The sequence below is a fragment of the Meles meles genome, chromosome 18 (genome assembly GCF_922984935.1).
Source record: "Meles meles chromosome 18, mMelMel3.1 paternal haplotype, whole genome shotgun sequence".
NCBI classification, from domain to species: Eukaryota; Metazoa; Chordata; class Mammalia; order Carnivora; family Mustelidae; genus Meles; species Meles meles.
The window spans coordinates 20,753,824-20,777,772 of NC_060083.1; the positions used below are offsets into that span (position 1 = coordinate 20,753,824).

Sequence of the window (23,949 nt, forward strand, 5' to 3'; positions counted from 1 at the left end):
GGGAGCCTGACACAAGACTCGATCCCAGGACTCTGAGATCATGACCTGAGCTGAAGGCAGACACTTAACCAAATGCGCCACCCAGACGCTTTTGCAGCTAAGTTTGAAACCGCCCAGCAATACATGAATAAATTACATACAGTTAACCAGGAGCAGGGAATGCAAATGTTCGCAACATAGTAACAACTGGCGAAATCTAGGGAGCTGGAGAGATCAGGATTCAGTGGCACAACTCTTAACTTCTTTCCTGAAGTTGAAAACTTTGGAGACAAAAAGTTGGAGGAAAAGTAAATTTGCTAGGTCTTTGTTAAAGGAATCTAGTCTCTGTTCTCGTACCTTCTGCGGCAGGAGTCTGAGCTCTCAGGTTTCTCCGCGGGGCAGCCGATGAGGAAGTCTCTACTGAGATTCCTAGTTAGGCTCTGGCACATGATAGACCCCCATCCCCCCCACCCCCAGCCCCGCTGACCCAGAGGCCCCTGCGGGCCCTTGCAGGCAGGGCCTCTCTCTGGAAAAGCAAAGTCATGCCTCACTGGACTTCAAGAATGCTCCCTCCCTGTGCCTGAGTACCCAGGCAGCCTGGTTCTGGGGAGGACAGACAGACACCTCAGAGCAGGGCCCCACAATCCCAAACCAGTCTCCCCCGAGGTGGCCACCTGAGAAAGTGTGGCAGGCATTTGTTGAGCCCACGTGTTGCCCCACCGTCCGCCGTCACAGTCGAAACACTCTTCCTCCCAACTCCACCTCCGCACTCTGTCCTTGGGGAGGGACCTGTGGGTGTGAGCAGACCAGGAGCTGGGACGTTACAGGATCAGGGTTCCCGGAATTGCATGAGGAGCTTCTGAAAAGGCAACACCCTCAAGGTTCTGTGTTGACCGGTCTGAGGGGCAGCTTGGGCATCCAGAATCGTAAAAGCTTCCAGGAAATTATAATTTGCAGCAAAGTTTGAGATCTCCTAGATTGAACACTCGGTCTTCAAATTTGGGTGCACATTAGAATTACTAGGGGAGCTTGTAAGCATAGACGAGTGAAGCCCTCTCCGGGCTGATTAAATCAGGACCTCTGGCAGGTGGGGTCAGCATCAGGATCTTTGGAAAGCCCCCTCCACGAATCCAGGGTGTAGCAAGGGTTGAGAACCACCGACTTAGACTCGGCTACTTCTGAGAACTAACATCTGTCTGTGTGCGTGTGCGTGTGTGTGTGTCTTCCCACAGTTACCTGTGTCAAAAACCCACTTAACTCATCCTTCCCCTCTTGAGGCTGTCCCAGCTGCTTCAAAGGAGAATGGGAGAGATCCACAGGTGTCAATGACAGAAATAATGCTGAAACTGAGTCATAAAGTCCTCTCGAGAGGGGAAGAAAGCGGCCTCTCTCCCGTGTTTGCTCAGGTGCTGTGAGTCTAGGTTCTAAAGGGAAGTGGGAACTTGAGCAGCGAGGCGGGGTGAGGCAGGAGGTGGAACCCAGGAGCATCCTGGGAAGCCAGTGCTCTGGGCTGGCGCAGGCCAGCCTTCCTCGGCTGGAAGCAGAAGGGATGGCTGGAAGCAGGGATGGCTGGAAGCAGAAGGCCGGGGACAGGTGGTCCCGGGCAGACCAGGGTGAGGGGACAAACAAAAGGGCCTTCAGCATCTCCTCAGCTTCTGTCCCAGCCACTTCTGCTTTAGCCAGAGTTCAGGTGTTTCCCCGAGATATGACTCAAGGATCTTTTACTTTTACAGAACCTGTGGGCTTGGGATAAGCAAATTAGTCTTTCCTTTAAGAGGCGGGGGCTATTGGAACATAGAAAAACACTGTGGCCATATGAAGCAGAAAGGATCAATCACATCGAGGGACATCTGGGTGGCTCAGTTGGTTAAGCAGCTGCATTCAGCTCTGGTCATGATCCTGGAGTCACGGGATCGAGTCCAGCATCAGGCTCCCTGCCCAGCAAGGAGTCTGCTTCTCCCTCTGACTTCTCCCCTCTCATGCTCTCTCTCTCATTCTCTCTCAAATAAATAAATAAAATCTTAAAAAAAAAAAAAAAGATCACATCACCCTCCCCCCGAGCCATTGAACCTTCCCCCCTCACCGCATCAGCCCCAGCACGCCGCCACCACCCACACCCGCACCGGCACAGCTGAATCAGAGCGCTGTTTCTCAGAACAAATATTTTTAGCATTTAAAAGTGCCATTGTCACAAGAGGTTTTAGAAACATTTGCTTCAGGATGGATGAAGTTAAGCAAGGATACCCGCGGACCTTTAGGGCTTAAACTCCCCAGGGCTGGGTCTAGAGAGAAGCCCAGGGCAGATTTCTAACAGTTGTCCTGGCAAGACGGAGGCTTGGCAAAGCTCCTTCCGAAGGTGAGCGGAAGGGCCAGCTTGGGAGGGCCAGCTTGGGCCCGGCCTTATAGTCCGGGGGCCCAGTAAACCCCCTTTGTTTTGCCGCCAGGGGACCGCTGCAGCATCACCTTGCAAAGAGCTTCCGGTTCCCGTGAGGCGAGGTGGGCGCCGGAGGGAGGGTAAGGGGCTGACAGGAAACAAGGAAAGCTGGATCCCTACCTCACTGCAGACATCAGGGTTAATTCCATGGATCAAAATTTTAAATATAAAAACCGAATACATGAAGTAAAAATAAAATAGAACAGGGGCCCCTGGGTGGCTCAGTCAGTCAGGCATCCAACTCTTGATTTCAGCTCAGGTCATGATCTCAGGGTCATGAGATCGAGCCCCAAGTCAGGCTCCACGCTGAGCAGAGAGTCTGCTTGAGATTTTCTTTCTCCCTCTCCCTCTCCCCTGCCACCTCACACGTGTGTGCACACACACACACTCTCTCTCTCTCAAATAAATAAATAAATAAATAAATAAATAAAATAGGTAAATAAAATATTTAAAAATAGAATAGTTCCACAGACTTGGGTAGGAAAACCTTTCTAAGCATCACACGAGAAGCCAAAGCCATAATGGAAAAGACGGATGAGTTAGTTATAAAAGAACTGCACATCCATTGCCATCAACAAAGTCAAAAACAAATGACAAGCTGAAAGGATATTTGTAACGTATGTCCAAAAACGTAACATTTCTAGTTTTTATAAACCAATGAAAATGTATACATACATAGAAACTATGGTGAAGAATGTGGGCAGAAAATTAAGGAACAAAGAACTCCAATAAATGTAATTGAAGAAGTTCAACTGTATTTTATTTGTTTGTTTGTTTATTTAGCTATCATTTTTAAGTAATCTCTACACTCAGTGTGGGGCTTGTACTCAAAAACCCGAGATCAAAAGTCACATGCTATATACCAACTGAGCCAGCCAGATGCCCCAAGTTCAAGTGTATTTTATTTTATTAAGATTTTATTTCTTTATTTGACAGAGAGAGATCACAAGTAGGCAGAGAGGCAGGCAGAGAGAGAGGGAAGCAGGCTCCCTGCTGAGCAGAGAGCCCGACGTGGGCTTGATCCTAGGACCCCGAGATCATGACCTGAGCCGAAGGCAGAGCCTTAACACACTGTATCACCCAGGCACCCCTCAAGTGTATTTTAATTCAAAAGAGCAATCCTAATCTTTTTAGCCTCTCAAATTAGAAAGATTTGAGAAAACAGTTACCACCCTGTTTCAAGAGGGTAGTTGGACTCGGCCACAATCCTGATGGGAGGGTAAAGGAAACAACTCTTCTGGAAAGGAATTCGGCCGATGTATTGGAAATTTTAAGATTAGCATCCTTTTGATAAAATAGTTTCCACTCTGGGGCACCTGGGTGGTGCAGTGTCTTAATTGTCCGACTCTTGATCTCGGCTCAGGTCACGATCTTGGGGTCGTAGGATCAAGCCCTGCATTGGGCTCCAGCAGCGGGAAGTCTACTGGCAATTCTCTCTCTTTCTCCCTCTGCGCCTCCCCTGGCTCATGTGCTCACGTATGTGCCTCTCTCTCTCTCAAGTAAATAAATCTTAAAAAAAAAAAAATAGTTTCACTTACCAGATTTTATCCCAAAGGCTGGCAGACTTTTTCAGTAGAGGGCAAATAGTAAATATTTTAGGTTTTGTGGGCCATACAGTTCTGTGGCAGCCACTGAACTCTGCCACTGTAATGTGAAAGAACCCCAGACAAGAGGTGAGCAAATGGGGATGAATGTGTTCTAATAAAACTTTATTTGCAAAAACAGCCTGCTAGATTGGGCCCATAGGAACTGTAGTCTGCCAACTGCAGACTTACTCTAAAGCAGTGTTTGCTCCTATGGGGAACTGTTTAGCTACCAGAATGATGATGACGCTGCCTTTAGTAATCCCGCAAATTAGGTTAATGTAGGTGTGTATATATATATATGCCCAACAATAAGGAAATGATAAATTTGGTTGTCTTCATGTGATGAAATATTACGTAGCTATTTAAACTTATGCAGGAAAGTAATATAGCTATTTTATTAGATAGCATAAGGTTAGGAAAGAGTATGTCAGTGAGCTATTAGAACTAATGAGGGGCTTTAGTGAGGTTGTCGTGACAAGATCAACACCAAAAATCAAAAGCTGTCCTACACACTAGCCATAGGCAATGGGGAACTGTCATGGCACAGAGCCTACAGCAGTAACAACAGTCGTAGACTCTAAAATATAGTCACCTACGAAGAAAGGTGCAGAACCTATTTGAGAAGATCATAATATTTTTCTGAAGGGCACAAAAGAAAGCCAGAATAAACATAGATATACTAAAGTTCCTGGAAGAGAGAATTCCATATTATAAAGAAGCCAATTCCTTTCAGTCGATGAACACATTTCAAACAAATTCTCTAGCAGGGTTTTCAACAGATTTTGACGAAAAAGAGTGTTCTGGGCACGCCTGGGTGGCTCAGTTGGTTAAGTGTCTGCCTGCAGCTTAAGTCATGATCTCAGGGTCCTGGGATCGAGTCCTGTGTTAGGCTCCCTCTTCGTAGGGAAGCCTCCTTCTCCCTCTCCCTATGCCTGCCTCTCTGCCTGCTTGTGATCTCCCTCTCTTTGACAAATAAATAAGTAAAATCTATTTTTTAAAACAAAAAAAGGGGGGCACCTGGGGGGCTCAATCGTTAAGCATCTGCCTTCGGCTCAGGTCATGATCCCAGGGTCCTGGGATTGAGCCCTACATCGGGCTCCCTGGCCTGCAGGAAGCCTGCTTCTCCTCCCATTCCCCCTGCTTGTGTTCCTTCTCTCACTGTGTCTCTCTGTCAAATAAATGAATAAATAAAATCTTTAAATAAATAAATAAATAAAACAAAAAAAGGTATTCTGGAAGAGAAAATGTGTAAGCAAAACAAAAATCGTTTTTAAGTGAAGAAGGTTGAAGGAGATTGTCTCTAGCAGATATCAAACTATGAAGCAATGATGGTAGCTGAGACTGGTTTTGGCTCAGAAATAAACAGACAGACAGACTAATGGAACAGACCAGAGTCCAGAAAGAAACCATGTTTATAAGGAAATTCGGCATACGAGAAGGGGGTGAAATCCCAAGTGAGTGGGGAAAGTGGGATTATCTGACAGGAGGGACTTAAACCACTGGCAACATTTGGAAAATAATACCAGGTGAATATATCCTCAGCAAAACCAAAAGTATGCCATAGGGGACCAAAGAGCTAAGAATAACATGTTTTGTCTAAAAGTACTGGGGGGGGAACCATATAGGGGGATATGTTTATAGCCTTGAGATAGAGAAGCATCAAATGAAAATAGCATGAAAGGATGGGTAATGATTACTTAAGAATTTAAAAATTTTATACCATAAAAGATGCCAAAAATAAGACTAAAATACAAGCAAAATACATAAAGATTAACATTCAGAATATACATAAATATCTTATAAATCAATAACAAGACAAACCACCTAAAGGAAAATGAGCGAAGACTGTGAACCGGTAACTCCCCAAAGGAGAAAGCTGAGGCTTGGTGACAGGCACGCACACATGCTGTCGGGCGATACATCGGTATCACCTTTTTAGAAGAAAAATTTGGACACATCTATTAAAAAAAAAAGCCTACATACCCTTTGATATAGCATTTTCAGATTTCTAATCCTGGAAATACTTAGAGAAATGCTCTATGCACCATGAATAAGGATGTGTTCAATGTAGAGACAAGGTCAGCTCAAGCGAGCCCTGCCACCACAGGGTGAAAATGGTGTCACTGGGGAGGGCACTTGGAACCATCGTGGAGGCTGAGGTTAAGGCCCAAGGCCTCAAGAAAGCTCAGTGCAGGTTCTCCTCCAGGCTGGGGAGAGGGGAGACAGGCTGGGGCAGAGGGAACCAGGGGAGGCTTCCTAGAAGAGGTGTGAGTCTTAGCGATGAGCAGAAGTTAGCCCAGGGATAGTGCGTGGGAGGATATCCCAGAGAAAGACAAAACTTGTGCAACGTCTGGGAGGCAAGAGAGAACTTAGTCTTTTCATAGAATGAGGAATAGCTGGGTGTCACCATTCTCGGGGTGCTGAGAGATGAGGCTGGAGAAGCAGGTGCGAGCTGAGTTTATCCCACTGGTGATGAGGGGTCACAGAAGGGAGAGACGGAGCAGCTCCTTAGGAAGATGCTGAGGCACTGGGCTGAGGGTCTGGAGAGGAGAAGGCTGGGGGCAGTGAGGAGAGCTGTAGGCAGCAGTGGGAGAAGGACAAGGGGGTGAGTGGGCATCAGGGCACTCGAGGCTAGCTGGCTGTGGGGGCGTCAAGAATGACTTCTTCGCTTGGGGACTGACTGGCTGGTGACATCATTCACTGACGTGGCAGTTTCATAGGAGGAGCGGGCAGCTTGACGCCCCATTCATTTTATGGGGTTCCCTATTAATCAGCCCACGAGGGAGAATGACCAAGGGCCCCGGCTCTCACAGCGTCTGTGGGCTCTGCTTTCATTTCACCGCCCTGTTGGGTGGGAGGTGCTCTCCACCTGCCCACACCCTCTCCCCATCCAGACCCCTGAGGAGAAGAGGGGGAGCTCCTGCTGTCCCATCATTGTGTCCTCCCCACAGGGTTCCCAAACCACCCCTGGCATTTCATTTTTGTCTCCGGTAGCACTTTGGAAGCCTGATCCAGGTTTTGGTCAGTCTCAAGCTGACCCCTAGGGGACAGATGGGACACCGCAGGGTGCTAAGGACCCAGCCTTTAGGGTTAAGACCTGCCCAGGCTGGTCCCCTTGACTCCCCCAACCTGAGGAGCTGTGGGTGGTCAGCCCAATGGAGGCCAGAGCTGCACATTCCAGAAGGCTGAGCCAGGAAGGGGATTCATTGCCATCACAGAGGCCTGGGGTCCTGCAGGAACCCACAGGCCCTGCCGGCTGGCTTTTGACCTGTCTGTCCTCTTCCCTCCCCCCACCCCCCACCCCCCAGCTCCCATCACTAGGGAGCCCATCGTAAGGAACAGAGCCCAGGTCCACTGAGCTGCCTGGTTGGAATGCCCCAGAACAAGGCTGCCTAGTGCATCCGGCGATCAGTTGCCCCCTCCCCAGGCTCCGGCCCGCAGAGCTACCTCAAAGTAACCTACGTGGATGGCATGAAGCGCTCACCCCGGGCGGGGGGGGGGGGGGGTTGCAACAAAGGGAAATGAAGACACATCTGCAGGCAAGGTCCTGAGAGAGAAAACAAGGGGCACCGGGGGGGCTGAGGTTCAACTGGCATGTTCTTCCTGCTTCCTCAAACCTCCAGATTTTGTATTCTGGAAAACAGCATTGCACTAAAGGCAAAGCAGCATCCTGGAGCCCAAGGCTTCTGGGTCTATTTTTACCGTTTCTTCCAGAAGCAATGGACGGCCACTCATGGGGGCCAAGAGAGCAGCCTGAGGCTGCAGGAACAGGACCTGCTCCGGCAACGCCGGCACGGGGGGGTCGGGGGGCTGGCCTGCTCTACTCTGCCCTCCAGCTCCTCCCGGTAGCCCTCTTTTTTGACAGACTTTTGAAATGCTGGTATCCAAGGGTAAAGTAGAATGAGCACGGCACTGTCATTCTACCCACTACGACACAGCACGGGGAGGAAGGGAGACCTCATGTATTAGCTGATTAGAAAATTAGTATTTTCTCACTGATTTCCACAGGTCCCCCGGATAGGCATGGCCAGCCTCATTTTACAGCTAAGGAAACTGAGGCCCAGAGGAGTTGACTGCAGAGTGTCTGGTTTGCATACCTAGTCAGTGGCCCCAGTGGGGTTTTGACCCAGCCCTGAGCGACCCCACAGCTTTCCTGTTAAGCAGTCCACAAGGGTTCACTTGAAAAACTGGGGATGCTCAGTGTTTGTCCCATGCAGGGAGCCTTCTGCCCTGATCCTGGCCGCCGTCCCATTAGTTGGGCCCAAATGCATATTCACCCCACATCCACTGGCCTGTCGAGGCAGGCCTGGAGTCTAGCTCTCATCACCCGTCCCTGGGGGCCAGGCGTCTGGCCTCTGTGTGGGAGGTCCTGTCTCCATGACCTGGGGCCTGGCTCAGGCCTCTGCTGCCTTTGAGCCTTGGCTTCTCCAACACATTTTGCTGCCCACTCCACCCCCCAGCATTGTGGCCCTCTGTGAGGACTCCCACTGACCCAGTGCCAACCCTGACCCCAGCACGCACGCAACCAAAGTGACCTCTGGGTCCTGGACCTCCTTCAGCTGCAGAAAATACTTATGTTTGGAGGGCCCAGACAAGACACCAACGGAAGGTAGAGAAAAGGTTTTTTGAGCGGACCTGGATGGGAAACCAAGATAATCCTCCTCCAGCTCCAGGGTGTCCCGCCCAGAAGGGTCCTTGGTGACTGTGAACACGATCACCCTAACCTGTGTCCGTCTGTAGGATGTAGCCATGTGTGTTTGGAAAAAGAATTCCAAGTTTTATAGTTAAAAAAAAAACCCATTAGGTGAGGATAAAAGAAAAAGAGCCCCGGAGACTGTGGTGTTGTCCCACTTCCTAGCACAGAGTTCCTAAAGCTCTCGAAACTTCCTGAGTGAGGGGAGTGTCTTTTGTCACGCATGAGGAGCCCTTCCCCAATGCACCCAAGTTCACACTAAAGAGGTGAGTCAGTGGGGCCCCTAGAGAGCTTCAGGATGGGTCAGGTCACCAGAAAGACCCACGTGTAACTAGAAGGTGGAAATGTCCAGTTTGCCCATACCCCCATCTTGGGAGGCAAGAGGGGCCGCATATGGGGTTATCGAAGTTTGGAGAGCTCTGGTTGGTGAGCGTGCTGGTGTGCTGGGAAGGCGGCGGGGGTGGGGAGGGCATGCGGTCTCTGCACCGCCCACCCCCATGGTTTGCCCTTTGTGTCTTTCCAAGTTGGCTATTCCTGGGTCGTGTCCTTTATAATCAACTAAGTATTGCAAACACAGTGTGCTCCTGAGTTCTGTGAGTTGTTCCAGTGAATTCTGGAACCTGAGGGGCTTTGTGGGAATCCCCACATTTGTGCTCAGACAGTGCAGGTGCGGAGAGCCTGGGACCCCCCTCTGCGGCTGCCCCTCCATGGGGCGGTCCTGTGGGGCCGCATCCTTGAGCCCGGGGTCTGCCCTAACTCTGGTACTCAGCGGAAGGAACTGCTAGGCCCCTGGCTAGTGCTGGAGAACTGGCAGACTGTCTGGGGGAAACCTACTCAGGGGCCGGTTGGCTCTGTGGGTTGGGACAGGGGAAAAGAGAAAAATTGTTGTCCTGTCTGCCATTGACCTCAAGTCTGTCACTTTCCCTGTTTGGGACTCAGTTTCCCCTGGGAACCCAAGGGTGGGGAGTAAAGGTGCTCTGGGTGGACCCCTGGTCCCTACCCTCTTTGCTGTGGCTTCCCAAGGGGCTTCATTGCTCAGGTTCTGAAAGCTACTTCTTGACTTTGAACTTAAACAGTCTTCGAGACACAACAAAGTAGAGCAAAGGCAGGAAGATCAGAAAGGGCAAGGAGGGCCCTCCGGAGGCTCCTCCCTCCCTTTCCTCCCCTGGGCCTCCGTCCCCTTACCTGCTCCACACAGTCTGAGATCTCCGGCGTGCAGGGCAGCGACCCCGCGCTCTCCACCGACAACACATCCTTCAGCAGCTCCTCACACCCTGCGGACGGACAGACAGACAGCGCAGACTCAGGGCCTCAGCAGCTCTGCTTCTGGTTCCCGGGCCTTGGGTAAGAAGGGCTGTGGGGGAGGCACAGGGCCCAAGCCTCCAAGAGACCGGCTGATCCTTCCAAGAGACGGAGCACTGGGCCGTGGAGGAGCTGGGCCAGGACTCCATGGGGGGAACGGAGACAGGTCCCTCCCTCCAGGCATTCTCCCACGGGGACTAACCCCAACAGAGAACACATGAAAGAGAGAGTCCCAAATGCAGAAGGCAGATCAGGTGCAAAGAGAATCAAGGAGGCCTTTCTGGAGGAAGGGCTATAAGGCCAGACTCCCTGCCTGGTTCACAGAGACGCCAAAGGCACACATTCCCCTGAGCCTGGGGCCCTCGACGGCCCTGCCAACTCCAGGACATCTAGGAGAGGGTCACCCTCAGGACGGCACTACCTCCTGCTGACTCGGTTACACAGGTGGCGTCTCTCCACTGTTCCTGAGCAAATGCCCCCGTATCTTTTCAGATAAAGGCAGACAAACCTGCAAAGCGACTGGCGCAGACACACTGGTGCCGGTGGTGGTGGTCCTCCAGCCAGCTCTATTCGGAAGGCCTTAAGGGGGCCGTGTGCAGCCCCTCCCAACCTCTCAGCTCCCTTCCCATCCCACCCCACTTTCAAGGAAGTCATTCCAGTCTCCTTCCCGCCCTCCAAGAACCCTAGCTTCCCCCACAGAGAACGGCTCATTCTGACAGGAAAACATGGCTTCCTTCCCAGGTGGCAGGAAAGCTCCGAAGAGGACACAGCCCACCTGGCTGGTGACATCAGCCACTTTCTCCAGACAAGCAGTTTAGTGGTAAGAGTGGCCATGAGTGGCTTCTGATGCCTGGGGTTCTCTCACAACTGCCTTTGAACTGGGGAAAAGAGAGGGACAGTATATTGCCCCTTCAAGGGGGAGAGCTGGGAGTGAGGAAGGGACTGGGCGGGGGGTGGGGAAGAGAGGGGAGGAAACAAAGGGAAAAGAAGAGAAGATGGGAGTCCGGCTCTGCCCACGGTTTGGTCATCCTGGAGGGAGGCGATCTGGAGGAGGGTGCAAGGAGGAAAGAAAGCAATTGGGAGCCTTTCTCGGTGGGACAGACGACAGGAAGGGTGGAAGGGACCGTCCCACTGGTTCAGAGACCCTCCCACGGCCCCTGCATGGCTGCGGCAGCTGCAGGAGCCCCGGATCCTTCTCCTCAGCCCTGCCAGGCGGAGCCCCAGCTGATACCCCAGTCAGGCCAGCCTCTGCAGCTGGACAGGCTCCTGAGAGACTCCCTCCCGTGAAGCTCTCACCTTTCATGGCGAACACCCCTCGGCAAAAGTCCTTGAAGTTGATTCTCCCCAGGTCGTTGGGATCCAGGTATTTCACAAGTTTTTCCACCTGTGAGAGGAAAGGAGGGACAGGTGTGAGGTTCCCCCCCCCCCACCCCGAGATGCTCATGGAGCTGGGGTGAGGCTGACTGGGGAGGCCGGTCGGGAAGGACACCAGAGGTTCCCTCCTAGGCCCCCACCCCACACGCTGGGGTCAGCACCAAGCCCCAGACAGCAGGGGGGGGGGGGGTCACTCGATTCTGCTGAGGTCCACAGACAGCACGGGGAGCCTCCTGACAGAGCTGGGTTCATGGAAAGTCAGTGCTCTGATTTTTTTTAACCTAGTGGTTTCTGTCCTACAAAAATAGTACACGCTCATTGCAGAGACTCCGGAGAAGGGAATCAAACCCCGCTGTTTCCCACTTAGTGGTTTCTTTCCTACGAAAATAGTACAAGCTCCTGTGGAAACTCCAGAAAAGAGAATGAATCAAACCCCGCTGTTTCCCACTTTCCTTTGCTTTAAAACACATAGTTTTAACCACTTTTTTTTTTTTTTTGGTAGTTCTGAGAGACCCTTGGTGAAATTCCCCTCTGTCTACAAGGAGGAAATAATTATGTCATATTTGTATACACTCTTTAAAAATTTTAAATGACAAATCAAATAAGATTGAAGGCAAAACCAATTATGGTCCAGACTGTGGCTTCATTGGCGGAAGTTTGTAGGGGGCGGTGCAGGGGATACCAAGGGCATTTCTATCGATCGGTCTGGGTGCTGGCCACACATTGAAACCCACGGAGCCTTCTGCTTGTGGCTGGTGCACTTTTCTGTTCTTTGTTCAATTAAATGTTAAAAAAACTAATAAAGTTTGTAGTAAGGCTTTTTAGCCCAAAGGAGTCAGCCATTCTTGATGTTTGGAATGTTCTCTCCCCCTCAACCATTTATCAGAAAACTTTCCATCCTGCCCCAAGGTACCACCCATATTTTTAGCGGTTGTCAGATCCGCTGCCCAGTGGATGAACCCTCATTTACCTAACCACCCCGAATAGTTCGGCAATTTTTGTTTTTCCCCACTTCTTATCGTTATAATTGATTTTGGGGGTTTCTACAGCTGTGTGGATGACCGGTCGCCCCTCTGGGTTCTCAGATCCTTGACTTTCTCATTACTTTCTCCCCCACCCACTCCAAAGACTCGCCCCAGCCGCCCCAAAGACTCGCCCCTCTTCCATGACCACTTCCTGGCCACATCCTCCCTCCCTCCCTTTCCTGCCTGCCATGTAGTTCTTTGGCATCACCTGGACTGTTCCCTCTCATGCACATCCAATCTGTACCCAAACACCACATCCTCAAGTCACCTTCTTTCCCACATCTTCCCTGGCATCCTGTTGGTCACCGACATCAACGTCTCCCTTCCTGGCTACTGAAGTCTCCTGATTCATCTGCCCTCTTCCACTTTTCAGCCCCTCCGACTCATTCTCCACTCCAAGTGGATCATGTCATTGCTTCCTCTGTTTAGAACCTTCCAATGACTATCACTACCCTTAGGGTAAAATCGAAACTCGGTAACGTGGCCTACAAGACCCTATATGATCTGGCCCCTCCAGCCCGAACTCCTTCTCTTTCTGTCACTCACTGCATTTCAGCCACACCGGCCTTCAGTCAACTCCTCAAGCAAAACAATCTCTGTTCTACCTCAGGGCCTTTGAACACGCTATATGTGATCTCAAATACTCGTCCTCTCCCCACCCCCATTCATCACCTGACTTTGATTCATCCTTCAAGTCACTGTTTGTACCTGTATTAAATATTTCTCCCTGAGACAAGTCTGTCCTCGCCACTCCCATCTAATTAGGGTGCACCCTGCTATTACCCTGTCTTGTAGCACCCTATACTTTTCCTTCAAACCATTTGCTGCAATTTGTAATTATATTTGATATGATAATTACATTAATTTGTGTCTTCCCCCCTAGAAAGTAAGCTCCCTGAGGGCAAGGATTATATGTCTGTTTTTTTTTTTTTTTCTTTTTAAGATTTAAGAGAGAGAGCAAGTGAGGGAGAGGAGGAGTGGGGGGAGGGGCAGAGGCAGAGGAAGAAGCAGACTCCCCACTGAGCAGGGACCCTGATACTCGGGGCTCCATCCCAGGACCCTGGGATCATGACCTGAGTTGAAGGCAGCTGCCTGGCCGACTGAGCCACCCAGGCCCCCAGGGATGTCTGTTTTGATCACCATTGTGTACATGGTAGCACCCACCGTGACTGGCACATAGAAGAAGCTTTACAAGTATTTGTTGAAAAACTGAATATGAATGGTTCTACAAATCCGCTAAATTTTAAAGGCTTTTGATAACAGTTGCCAAATTGTTCTCTGTAAAGATGTCTTAATTTAGTCTTCAACCAGAGCCACTGACTTCAAACTCAGGAGCTCTGGGTATGTCTTCCTAGTTTTTGGCAATGGCCAATTTCTTAAGAACTATCTTTCCTAAGGAACTGGTCCCCTTCCACTCCCTGCCCCCACAGCCCAGCACCTGAAAGTCAGCTTCTCGATCTTTCTTCCAGAATTACCCTGTAACTTAGTGGCAATCTTCCTCGCCGCTCCCCCCCCCCACCCCACACACACATAGCACACACGCAAGCACTCGTTCCTTCAGTGGACGCCTCCTGTGTGCGGGGCACTCTGTTGGGGGCCGGCGGCTGACTGCGCCCGTGGTCACACAGACACACAGGTGCGCATGCGCGCGCACGGTTGTGCACTCATCATCAGGCACCTTCCCTCTCCTCCCAGGAACCCCCAGCAATGTGTAAAGCATCGCAGGGCAAGGACGAGCTCTTTCTCAGACCCCTTTGGGGCTGGGTTGCAGATGGTGGACGTTGGGGCACCATGGAAACTAGGGTGCCGTCTGCAGGTTACTCTTCCCGTCCGTAGTGTTAACACTGCCCTGGCAGATGCCCTCGCGCCTGCCCACCCACTACAAGCTCCAAAGCCCGGGCCATGCCGGGGGCTCATCCACTCGTTAAGGACCGTGTCTCCCGCATGCCCACAGGACATGTTTCCAGTGGTGGCAGCTGCAGCCGGGGTCTGAAGCCCTGGTCACCGCCAGTGGCCTGGCATGATGGGCACGTGCCCAGCTGGCTCTGGAAGGCGAGCAGCAAACAAGAAGGGCCTCCCAGCACCCTCCCCCCTACAGTCCTCTCCAAGGTCAGGGGCCATGCCTTGATTATCTCTGAGACAGTCAAGGGTGGTGTCGTCACCCTTGAGTGGCCCATGTGGCGCCCCAGCCTCAGGTCCACTGGAGGGGTGGCAGGCTGGGTGTCCGTCACCCCTTGGGGCGGGAGACACTGGTGGGGTCAGGCCGTCCAGCTACCAACCCCCCACCTCCAGGGAAGGCCCGGAGCACAGGTGCAGGGGTGTTTGGTGACAGGCAGATAGAGGAGGTCCTGAGGGCCGCTGCGAAGTCCCTGAATCAACTCCCCCGCCACGGGGCTCAGAGTGTGCGGGGCAGGCCATGTGAACAACTGCACTGCCCTTTAGAAGGCGGAGGGGACCACTGTAAAATTGCCCTAACGAAAATACCAATTATATGAATAAACACGGTCGCTGTAGGTTCGAGAAGACCCTGGATATACAAGAGCAGAGCTTCCATGGAGAGCCGTTCCTAACTCCTGCTGGGTTCGTGGAGGGCTTGGCAGAATCTACAGCACCTAGTCCTCCCGACAGGATCAGTAGTTCCAGTCACAGCCTCCCATTCTATAGCTGGGGACACTGAGGCTCACAGAGGCTGGACGTTTAGACAGTCACCGCGGCGGTGACTCTTCCTTGAACCCAGGTCCCGCTGGCCTCAGAGGACCTGCTTCTGTAGTCTACTGCTCTCCAAGGGCTTCCTGCTGGGGTGTCGTCTCATTCCCCCACTCTCCGCGTATTAGAGCATCTTTACCTGCTGTGGCTGGGGACCCCTCGCCCTAATGGCCAAGCGTGTCAACCTTCCCCGACACCAGATGACCTTTTGCCAATGCCCCCCAGGGGTGCATTCCGCGAACGCTGCCCTTCATCCTACAGACAGGGAAGCCAGGTCCCAGATGGGGCAAGGACTTGCTCAAGATCCCACAGCCAGTACAACAAATAGGCCCCCACCTGTGGTCTTCACGGTGAAGCCCCAGGCCGCCACCCAACGTGCTGTACGCATCACCTGGGCTGGGCTGCCTGGCAGCCTCCGCTGGGCTCTCTACGGGAGGAGAAGGGCATCCTGGAGCCTGTCAGGACCCTGCAGGAGCCGTGCTGTCACTGAAACACCCACGGCCGGGCTGCGGAGCCGGCTGCCAGGGAAACAGGTCGTTTCCCTGGCAGTAAAATATTGAGCTTTCCATTTTGGGGCCACTCAATGACCAGGCTTCCCCTGCTATTTTTGTTGCCTTTCTCTCTGGGCTGATTCTTCCCCGCCCCCGCTCGTTCCCCCTGCATCCCATCTCTGCAAGCACAGACCAGGCGGTGTTAAGAGCCTCCCCGCCACCGCTGTCTGATGGATCACCAGCCAGATGCTCCCTGAGCTGGTGCCCAGCCACCCACGCCTCCCTCATTTCCAGATCTGCCAGCCACACAGGCTCAAGTGAGCCATTTGCCTCTCGGAGACCTCAGCAGCCCCATGTGAGCAAGGGAAATGAGCCCCAGTCGGCAGGTGGGTGCCCAATAGATGGGGGCAATTACTGTTCCCAATCAGGCAAATGCTTGGCGACTCTCCTTTGTGTCAGGCCTATTCGGAGCCCTCTGTTCATGTGAATTTATTGAATCCTCATGACCAGTTCAGAAGCAGATACTATTATTGTTCCCATTGCCCAGGTGAGAAAACTGAGTCACTCAGGGTGATGCTCCCATAGCTAGCGAGAGGCAGAGTTGGGATTTGAACACAGGCAGCTTGGCTCCAAAGTTCATGGTCTTTACCAATACTTGTGATCATTTCTACTAATCAAATTGCTGCTATTATTATTATTATTATTATCACAAGTTCGGGGGTTTGCTCTGACTAGAGAGTGAATAAACCTGTCTTCTGCTCTCCTTTCACCTAGAAAAACTGGCAGGGGTGCAGGAAACCTTCACTTAAGAATTTGAATATTTAAAGGGAAAAGCGTCCTTTTAAATGTTGTGTTGGGAAAGCACATCTCCAACCAGTATCCCAGATGCAGCTTGGAGACACACTTGAATTTTTAAAATTCAATGCCAAGATTAGAAACCAAGGACGGCTTCTGGTTTCGGTTAAGATGGAGTCAGTCCCCTACACTCTCTCTCTCCCTCTGCTTATGACTAAAGACGATGGACAGAATAAGAATACATAAAGCAACTATGTGCAGACTTTGAAGAGTAAATTCTACCAGGCAAATTGGGAGGGAAATTAAAACTTGAATTAAAAACAACAGCAAAAACCAACCAACCAAACAAACGGCTTGAAGATTAATATGGCAGTAAGTTTCCTGGTTTATTTTTCCCTTGCATGTTTTCCAGCCTAGACTCCGGGAGGCCAAACCCCAGAACTGCACAGCAGGTGTGAACAGAAAAAGCTTCCGAAGAAACTCTCCTTTTTTGATGAGAGGCCAAGGAAGGGGGTCCTTTGGGGCCAGAGAGAGAAGAAGAAATGCTGTGGGTTTGTTTTTTTTTTTAATCCCTCTCCCAGACCTACCCTGAGGCAAGCCCCAGTCTCAAAGGTGGGGCTCACAGCAGTACCAGCAGCCGGGCAAACACATAAAACCCCAGGAGTAGAAAAGTCTTTATGGAATACGAATCAAGGAAAAGGGGTCAAAGTGTGTGTGGGAAATTCCTGTTAGTCACTTCTCTTTTTTTTCTTCTCATCATTTCATCCTGGAGGTAGACCAGGCACGGGAGGGCTGAAACTGTAGAGGGAGCCCTAAGCCTCAGATTTCTAACCGAAGGACCAAGACAGGGGACCCTGAGAGCTGGAGAGGGTGCCGTCACAGAAAGGAAGGAGCTCAGGGGTAGAATCCGATAAAGTCACACTGACCAAGAGCATACCACAGGCTGTGAGACTGAGCTCCAGTGTAGACAGTGAACAGACCTACCCCAGGAGAACACACACTTGAAGTGGATCCAAATAGCATTTCAATCAAAAGCTTTGAAGACTGAACCACCATTGGAGCAGAAAGCAGGTTGGGATCAGAGATTTCAACCGAACTGGTTGGTTTCCTGATTTAAACAAACAAAACCCCCAAATTGATATGCTTTGGAGGATTTTAATAGGACTCAGAGTCTCATCACAGGGGCGCCTGGGTGGCTCAGTGGATTGGGCCGCTGCCTTCGGCTCGGGTCATGGTCTCGGGGTCCTGGGATCGAGCCCTGCATCGGGCTCTCTGCTCTGCGGGGAGCCTGCTTCCTCCTCTCTCTGTGCCTACTTGTGATCTATCTCTCTGTCAAATAAATAAATGAAATCTTTAAAAAAAAACACAAAAAACATCCAGGACACAAGGCAAAATTACTTGATGTGCAAAAACAAAACAAAATAGGAAAAGCCCAATAATGCACAACGGGAAAGGCAGTCAATAAATATCAGCCCCGAGATGACCCAGATACTATCATTAGAGGACAAAGACTACTATTTATTTATTTATTTTAAAGACTACCTTAAAAAATTATTTTTATATATATATATGTTTTTTAAAAAGATTTTATTTATTTGACAGACAGAGATCATAAGTAGGCAGAGAGGCAGGCAGACAGAGAGGGGGGAAGAAGGCTCCCTGCTGAGCAGAGAGCCCAATGCGATGAGGGGCTCGATCCCAGGACCCTGGGATTATGACCTGAGCCGAAGGCAGAGGCTTTAACCCACTGAGCCACCGAGGCGCCCCCCAAAAATATGTATTTATTTATTTAATTATTTATTTGAGAGGGAGAGAGAGAGAGAGAGAGAACTCGTGCGAGGTGGGGAGGAAGGGCAGAGGGAGAGAGAGAATCCCAGATCTCAAGCAGACTCCCCTCTGAGTGCAGAGCCCTACCCAGGCCCGATCCCCCAACCCCGAGATCATGACCTGAGCTGAAATAGAGTTGGAGGCTCAACCTACTGAGCCACCCAGGCGCCCCAGAAGACAAAGACTTTAAAGCAATTAACCATGTTCCATGAAGGAAATGGCAAGCACTCTTGAACAAATGGAAATATAGAAATTCTCAGCAGAAGGGCAGAAGCTATAAAAAAAGAACTTGATGGAAAATATGATAACTGAAGTATTACAAATTCACTGGATGGGATCAATCACAGAATGGAGATGATGGAAAAAAATTGGTTAGTGACCTTGAAGATAGAATGATAGAAATGAAATGATCTAATCTGAACAAGGAAAGTGACCAAAGATGAAGAGAAACACTGCACAAAAGATCCGACCCACTAAGAAGACACAGAAATCTGGGGCACCTGGGATCGAGACCCAATTCGGGCTCCCTGCTCGGCGGGAAGCCTGCTTCTCCCTCTCCCACTCCCCCTGCTTGTGTTCCCTCTCTCACTGTGTCTCTCCCTGTCAAATAAATAAAATCTTTAAAAACAAAAAAAAAAAAAAAAAAGAAGATGCAACAATCTTAAAGGCAGGCACCCCTAACAGCAGACTTAAAAACACATGAAGCAAAAGCTAATAGAACAGAAAAGGGAAACAGACAAATTGACAATTATCACTGGAGACCTTCACACTTTTCTTCAGTGACTGATAGAACGAGTTAGATGGGAAAACAACAAGGATATGAAAGACTTGGACAGCACTGTTAATCAACTTAACCTATAAACTGACATTCATAGAATTCACACTCAGTAATAGAAGAACACACGTTCTTTCATGTGTGCACAGAACACTCACCAAGATGGATTATATCCCAGGGCAGACTATACCCCTTCAACGACACTGAACAAATTTAAAAGAACTGGAATCATACAAAGTATGTGTTCTGACCATGATGGAATTAAACTAAAAATCAGTAACAGAAAGACATCTGAAAACTTCCCGAATGCTTGGAAATTCAACGACATGTTGAATAATTCACGAGTCAAAGAGGAAGTCTCAAAGGAAATTACAAATATTTGAAACCAAATGAAATAGAAAGACAACATGAAATTCAAACGCAAAGCAAGAAGGAGGAAAGCAATTACGAAGAGCGGAAATTTAAAAACTGAAAACAGAAAAACAGCAGAGAAAAATCAGTGAAACCAAAATCTGGTTCTTTGGAAAGATTAAATTGATCTCTCTCTAGCCAAACTGATCAAAAGGAATTTTTAAAAAAAGGAGAAAAGATACAAACCACAAATATCAGAAATGAAAGCAGGTATTGCGTCCTCCAGCGTTAAAAGGTTAATATGTATGGAGGATTTTTAGGGCAGTGAAAATACTGTGTATGGTATTATAATGAGGGACACAAGTCTATATATTCGTGCAAGCCCACAGAACGCCCGACACCAAGAGTGAAGCCTAAGGTAAAACTATGGCCACTAGGTGATTAGGATGTATCAGTGTAGGTTTATTCTTGGTTTAAACAAACAAACAAACAAACAAGCACCATTCTAGTGAGTGAACTTGGGGACAGGGGAGGCTACACATGTGTGGGGGCAGGGAGTATATCAGAAATCCTGTACTTCTTCACAGTTCTGCTGTAAACTTAAAGCTGCTTTAAAAGGAGGTCTTTTGGGGTGCCTGCGTGGCTCCGTGGGTTGAGCCTCTGCCTTCAGCTCAGGTCATGATCCCAGGGTCCTCGGATCAAGCTGCTTTAAAAGGAGGTCTTTTGGGGTGCCTGTGTGGCTCCGTGGGTTGAGCCTCTGCCTTCAGCTCAGGTCATGATCCCAGGGTCCTCGGATCGAGCGCCGATTGGGCTCTCTGCTCAGTGGGGAGCCTGCTTCCCCCACACCCCCATGCCTGCCTCTCTGCCTACTTGTGATCTCTGTCTGTCAAGCAAATAAATAAAATCTTTTAAAAAAAATGAAATAAAAGGAGGTCTTTTCGGGATGCCTGGGTGGCTCAGTCCATCAAGCCTCTGCCTTTGGCTCAGGTCATGATCTTAAGGTCCTGGGATTGAGCCCTGCGTCGGGCTCCCTGCTCAGTGGGGAGCCTGCTTCTCCCTCTGCCTGCCATTCCTCCTGCTTGTGCACGCTCTCTCTTTCTCTCGGACAAATAAATAAATAAATCTTTAAAAAAAGGTCTTCATAAAAGGTTAATAAGGGAACACTACAAACATCACTGTACACATAATTTCTATAACTCCGATGAAATGGCGCAATGCTTTGAAAGACATAAGCTATCAAAATTCACATAAGACAAATGAGATTATCTGAATAATGCCATCACGACCAAAGAAATTAATTTCACAAACAGTTCCAAAAAAGAAAATCATTTCACCAAACGTTTAAGAACAATAGTCATAAATTCTACACACTCTCTTCCAGAAAACAGAAGAGGAACAAGCACTTCTCCTTTAATGAGGGCAGCATCACCCTGATCCTAAAGGCAGACAAAAGCAGGACAGGTTTCTCCCCACCTTCCGAAAGTAGAGCATTCCTGTGATAAGCTAAAATGTGGTAAAGCAGCAGCAATTACTGTTAATTTATACCGAAAAACTTTTGAGCATTCACAGACCTAAAAAAAACCCTCTCTTTGACTTTCCTGATACCTTGGGACGCATCTTGCTAAAAAATGCACAAGTAAATCAAGATAAAGAATAGGTGCCCAAAGACACAGTTCAAAGCCTGGCAGCTGGGGCTGAGACGCTGAGTATGATTCCTAGGAATGGAGCTCGGCAGGGGGTGGGGGGGTACCCTTTCAGTCCGGGGTGCACGCCGCCTTGGGAACTGTTCCCTGCAACATGAACTGAACAGGATTTTCACTTTTTGCCTTTTCTCTCTTTTTTTTAAGATTTATTTATTTATTTGAGAGAGAGAGTGCGTGTGAGCAGGAGGAGGGGCAGAGGAAGAAGGAGAGAGAGAGAATCTCAGACAGACTCCCTGTTGAGCCTGGAGGCTGCCAGGGACTCCATCCCAGGACCCTGAGATCATGACCTGAGCTGAAACCAAGAGTCGGACACCCAACCGACTGAGCCACCCAGGGGCCCCCAAACTGTAGTAGTCAAAGCAATATGGTACAGGCACAAGAAGACCCACAGATCAATGGAACAGAATAGAGAGCCCGGGGTGCCTCGGTGGCTCAGTTGGTTAAGTGTCTGCCTTCCGCTCGGGTCATGATCCCAGGGTCCTGGGATGGAGCCCCGTATCAGGCTCCCTGCTCAGCGGGAGGCCTGCTTCTCCCTCCCCCACCCTCTCCCCGCTTGTATTCCCTCTCTCTCTCTCTCCCACTGTCAAATAAACAAATAAATAAATAAATAATCTTAAAAAAAAAAAGAACAGAAAAAGAATAGAGAGTCCAGAAATAAACCCATGCTTATATGGATAATTAATCCATGACAAAAGAGAGCCTCTTCAATACATGTTGGGAAAACTGGACAGCCATATGCAAAATAATGAAACGGAACCACCTCCTTACACCATGCACAAAAATAAACTCCAAATGGACTAAATACCTAAATGTGAGACCTGACACCACAAAACTCCTAAGGGAAAACACAGGCAGTAATTGCTCTGACATCAGCCTTAGCAATGTTTTGCAAATGTATTTCCTGAGGCAAAGGAAACAAAAGCAAAAATTAACTTGGGGCCACATCAAAATAAGAAGCTTCTGTACAGCAAAGGAAACCATCAACAAAATGAAAAGGCAACCTACTGGATGGAAGAAGGTATTCATAAGTGATATATCTGACAAGGGGTCACTATCCAAAATATCTGAAGAACGCATGCAAGGCAACACCCCAAAACCATATAATCTGATTAAAATGGGCAGAGAACTTGGACATTTTCCCCCAAAAGACAGGTGGCCAACAGACACATGAAGAGACGTTCAACATCACTCATTAGCAGGAAAATGCAAATCAGTACCACAATGAGATGTCACCTCACGCCTTGACAGGTGTGAGCCATTCTGGCTAAAATACAAAAGACAGGAAATAACAAGTGCTGGTGAAGACATGGAGAAAAAGGAACCCTTGTGTACTGCAGGAATGTCAGTTGGTACAGCCACTGTGGAAAACAGTATGGAGGTCCCTCAAAAAATTAAAAAAAAATAGGATTATCATACAATCCAGTAATTCCACTACTAGGTATTTACCCAAAGAAAACAAAAACACTAATTTGAGAAGATATATGCATGCTCTGTTTGTTGAGACGATATTTATAGTGGCCAAGGTATGGAAGCAATGGAAGTGTCCATCGATAGACACTTGGATGTCTATGGACAAAGAAGAATGGGATATATATACACACAATAGGATGTCAGTCATCAAAAAGAACAAATGGACAAAGAAGATGGGATATATATACACACGATAGAATGTCAGTCATCAAAAAGAATGAGATCTCGCCATCTGTGGTAACACAGATAGCCCCAGAGGGTGTTACGCCCAGTGAAATCCGTCAGACAGGGAAAGACAGAGATTGTATGATTTTGCTTGTATGTTGAATCTAAAACACAAAACAAACAAACAAACATAAAGCAGAAATAGACCCATAAATTCAGAGAATACACTAATAGTTTCCAGAGGGCATGGGGATAGGGTGTGGGCAAAATGGGTGAAGGGGAGTGGGAGGTCCAGGCTGCTGGTTATAGGATGAATCAGTCACGGGGACGAAAGGCACAGCGCAGGGAATAGTCAGTGGTGGTGTAATAGCGTTGCACGGTGATGGAGGGGAGCCACACCTGGGAGCATAGCACAATGTGTAGAGTTGTGGAACCACTGTGCTGTGCACCTGAAGTGAATGTTACATGGTTCATCAACGATATTTCTAGAAAGAAAGAAAAAAGAACCCCACCCCCACATAATCATTTCAATAGATACAAAGCAACTGACAAAATTCAACATCCGTTCATATTAAAAACGCCCAGGAGATCAAAATAGAAGAGAACTTCCTTATCCTTCCGTATTTTAGAGAAATGGAAGCATATTCACACGAAGACTGTATATAAATGTCTGGGACAGCCTTGTACAGAATTGCCCAAACCTGGGGACATCCCACATATCCCCCGGCAGGTGGATGGATAAGCAAACTCTTCTATAACAAAAAGAACTGTTGCTATGCCCACATGGATCTCAAACACATGATGCTGCGTGAAAGAGGCGGTGTCCCAAGGTAACAAACTGTGATTCCACGGAGGTGGGAAAGGCAAAGCTGCAACGCAGGGAACAGATCTGCCGTTACCGAGGGAAGGAGGGGAAGAGTGTGCGCACAGAGGTGCCCTGTGGGAATCTGGGGGCTGTGCTCTACTGTCCCCTGATGTGGCGGTGCTTTCAAAGGTTCATTTTACCGTATGGAAAATTGTTTTAACATGCACTTGATCCTGAGGCTGGTGTGGCAGGTGTGAGGGCAGTAAAGGGGGCAGTACCAGCAGCAAGTAGAGCTCACAGCTGAGCACTGACTAGGTGTCAGGTGCTCTGCCCAGTGTGGCACAGTCTCACTCCTCCCCATCCTCCCAGGGGCACCAGGAAGAGCTGGCCCATCCATCTGCCAGCAGAAGATCCAGAGGCCCGCAGCAGGTGAGGGTAAAATCCAGCTCCCCTGGGCTCCCAGCCCCT

At 49.3% G+C, this 23,949-nt stretch overlaps 1 protein-coding gene across 1 annotated transcript in view; it reads right to left on the reverse strand.

Annotated features, from left to right (window-relative positions):
• The window catches only part of RAB11FIP4 (RAB11 family interacting protein 4), a 110,512-nt gene that overhangs the window by 62,786 nt on the left and 23,777 nt on the right, over window positions 1-23,949 (reverse strand). The window contains exons 2-3 of the mRNA XM_045984946.1: window positions 11,291-11,378; window positions 9,878-9,966 (exon numbers count right to left, since the gene is read on the reverse strand). Of these exons, the coding sequence (XP_045840902.1) occupies window positions 9,878-9,966; window positions 11,291-11,378 (177 nt within the window). The remainder of the gene's footprint in view (window positions 1-9,877; window positions 9,967-11,290; window positions 11,379-23,949) is intronic.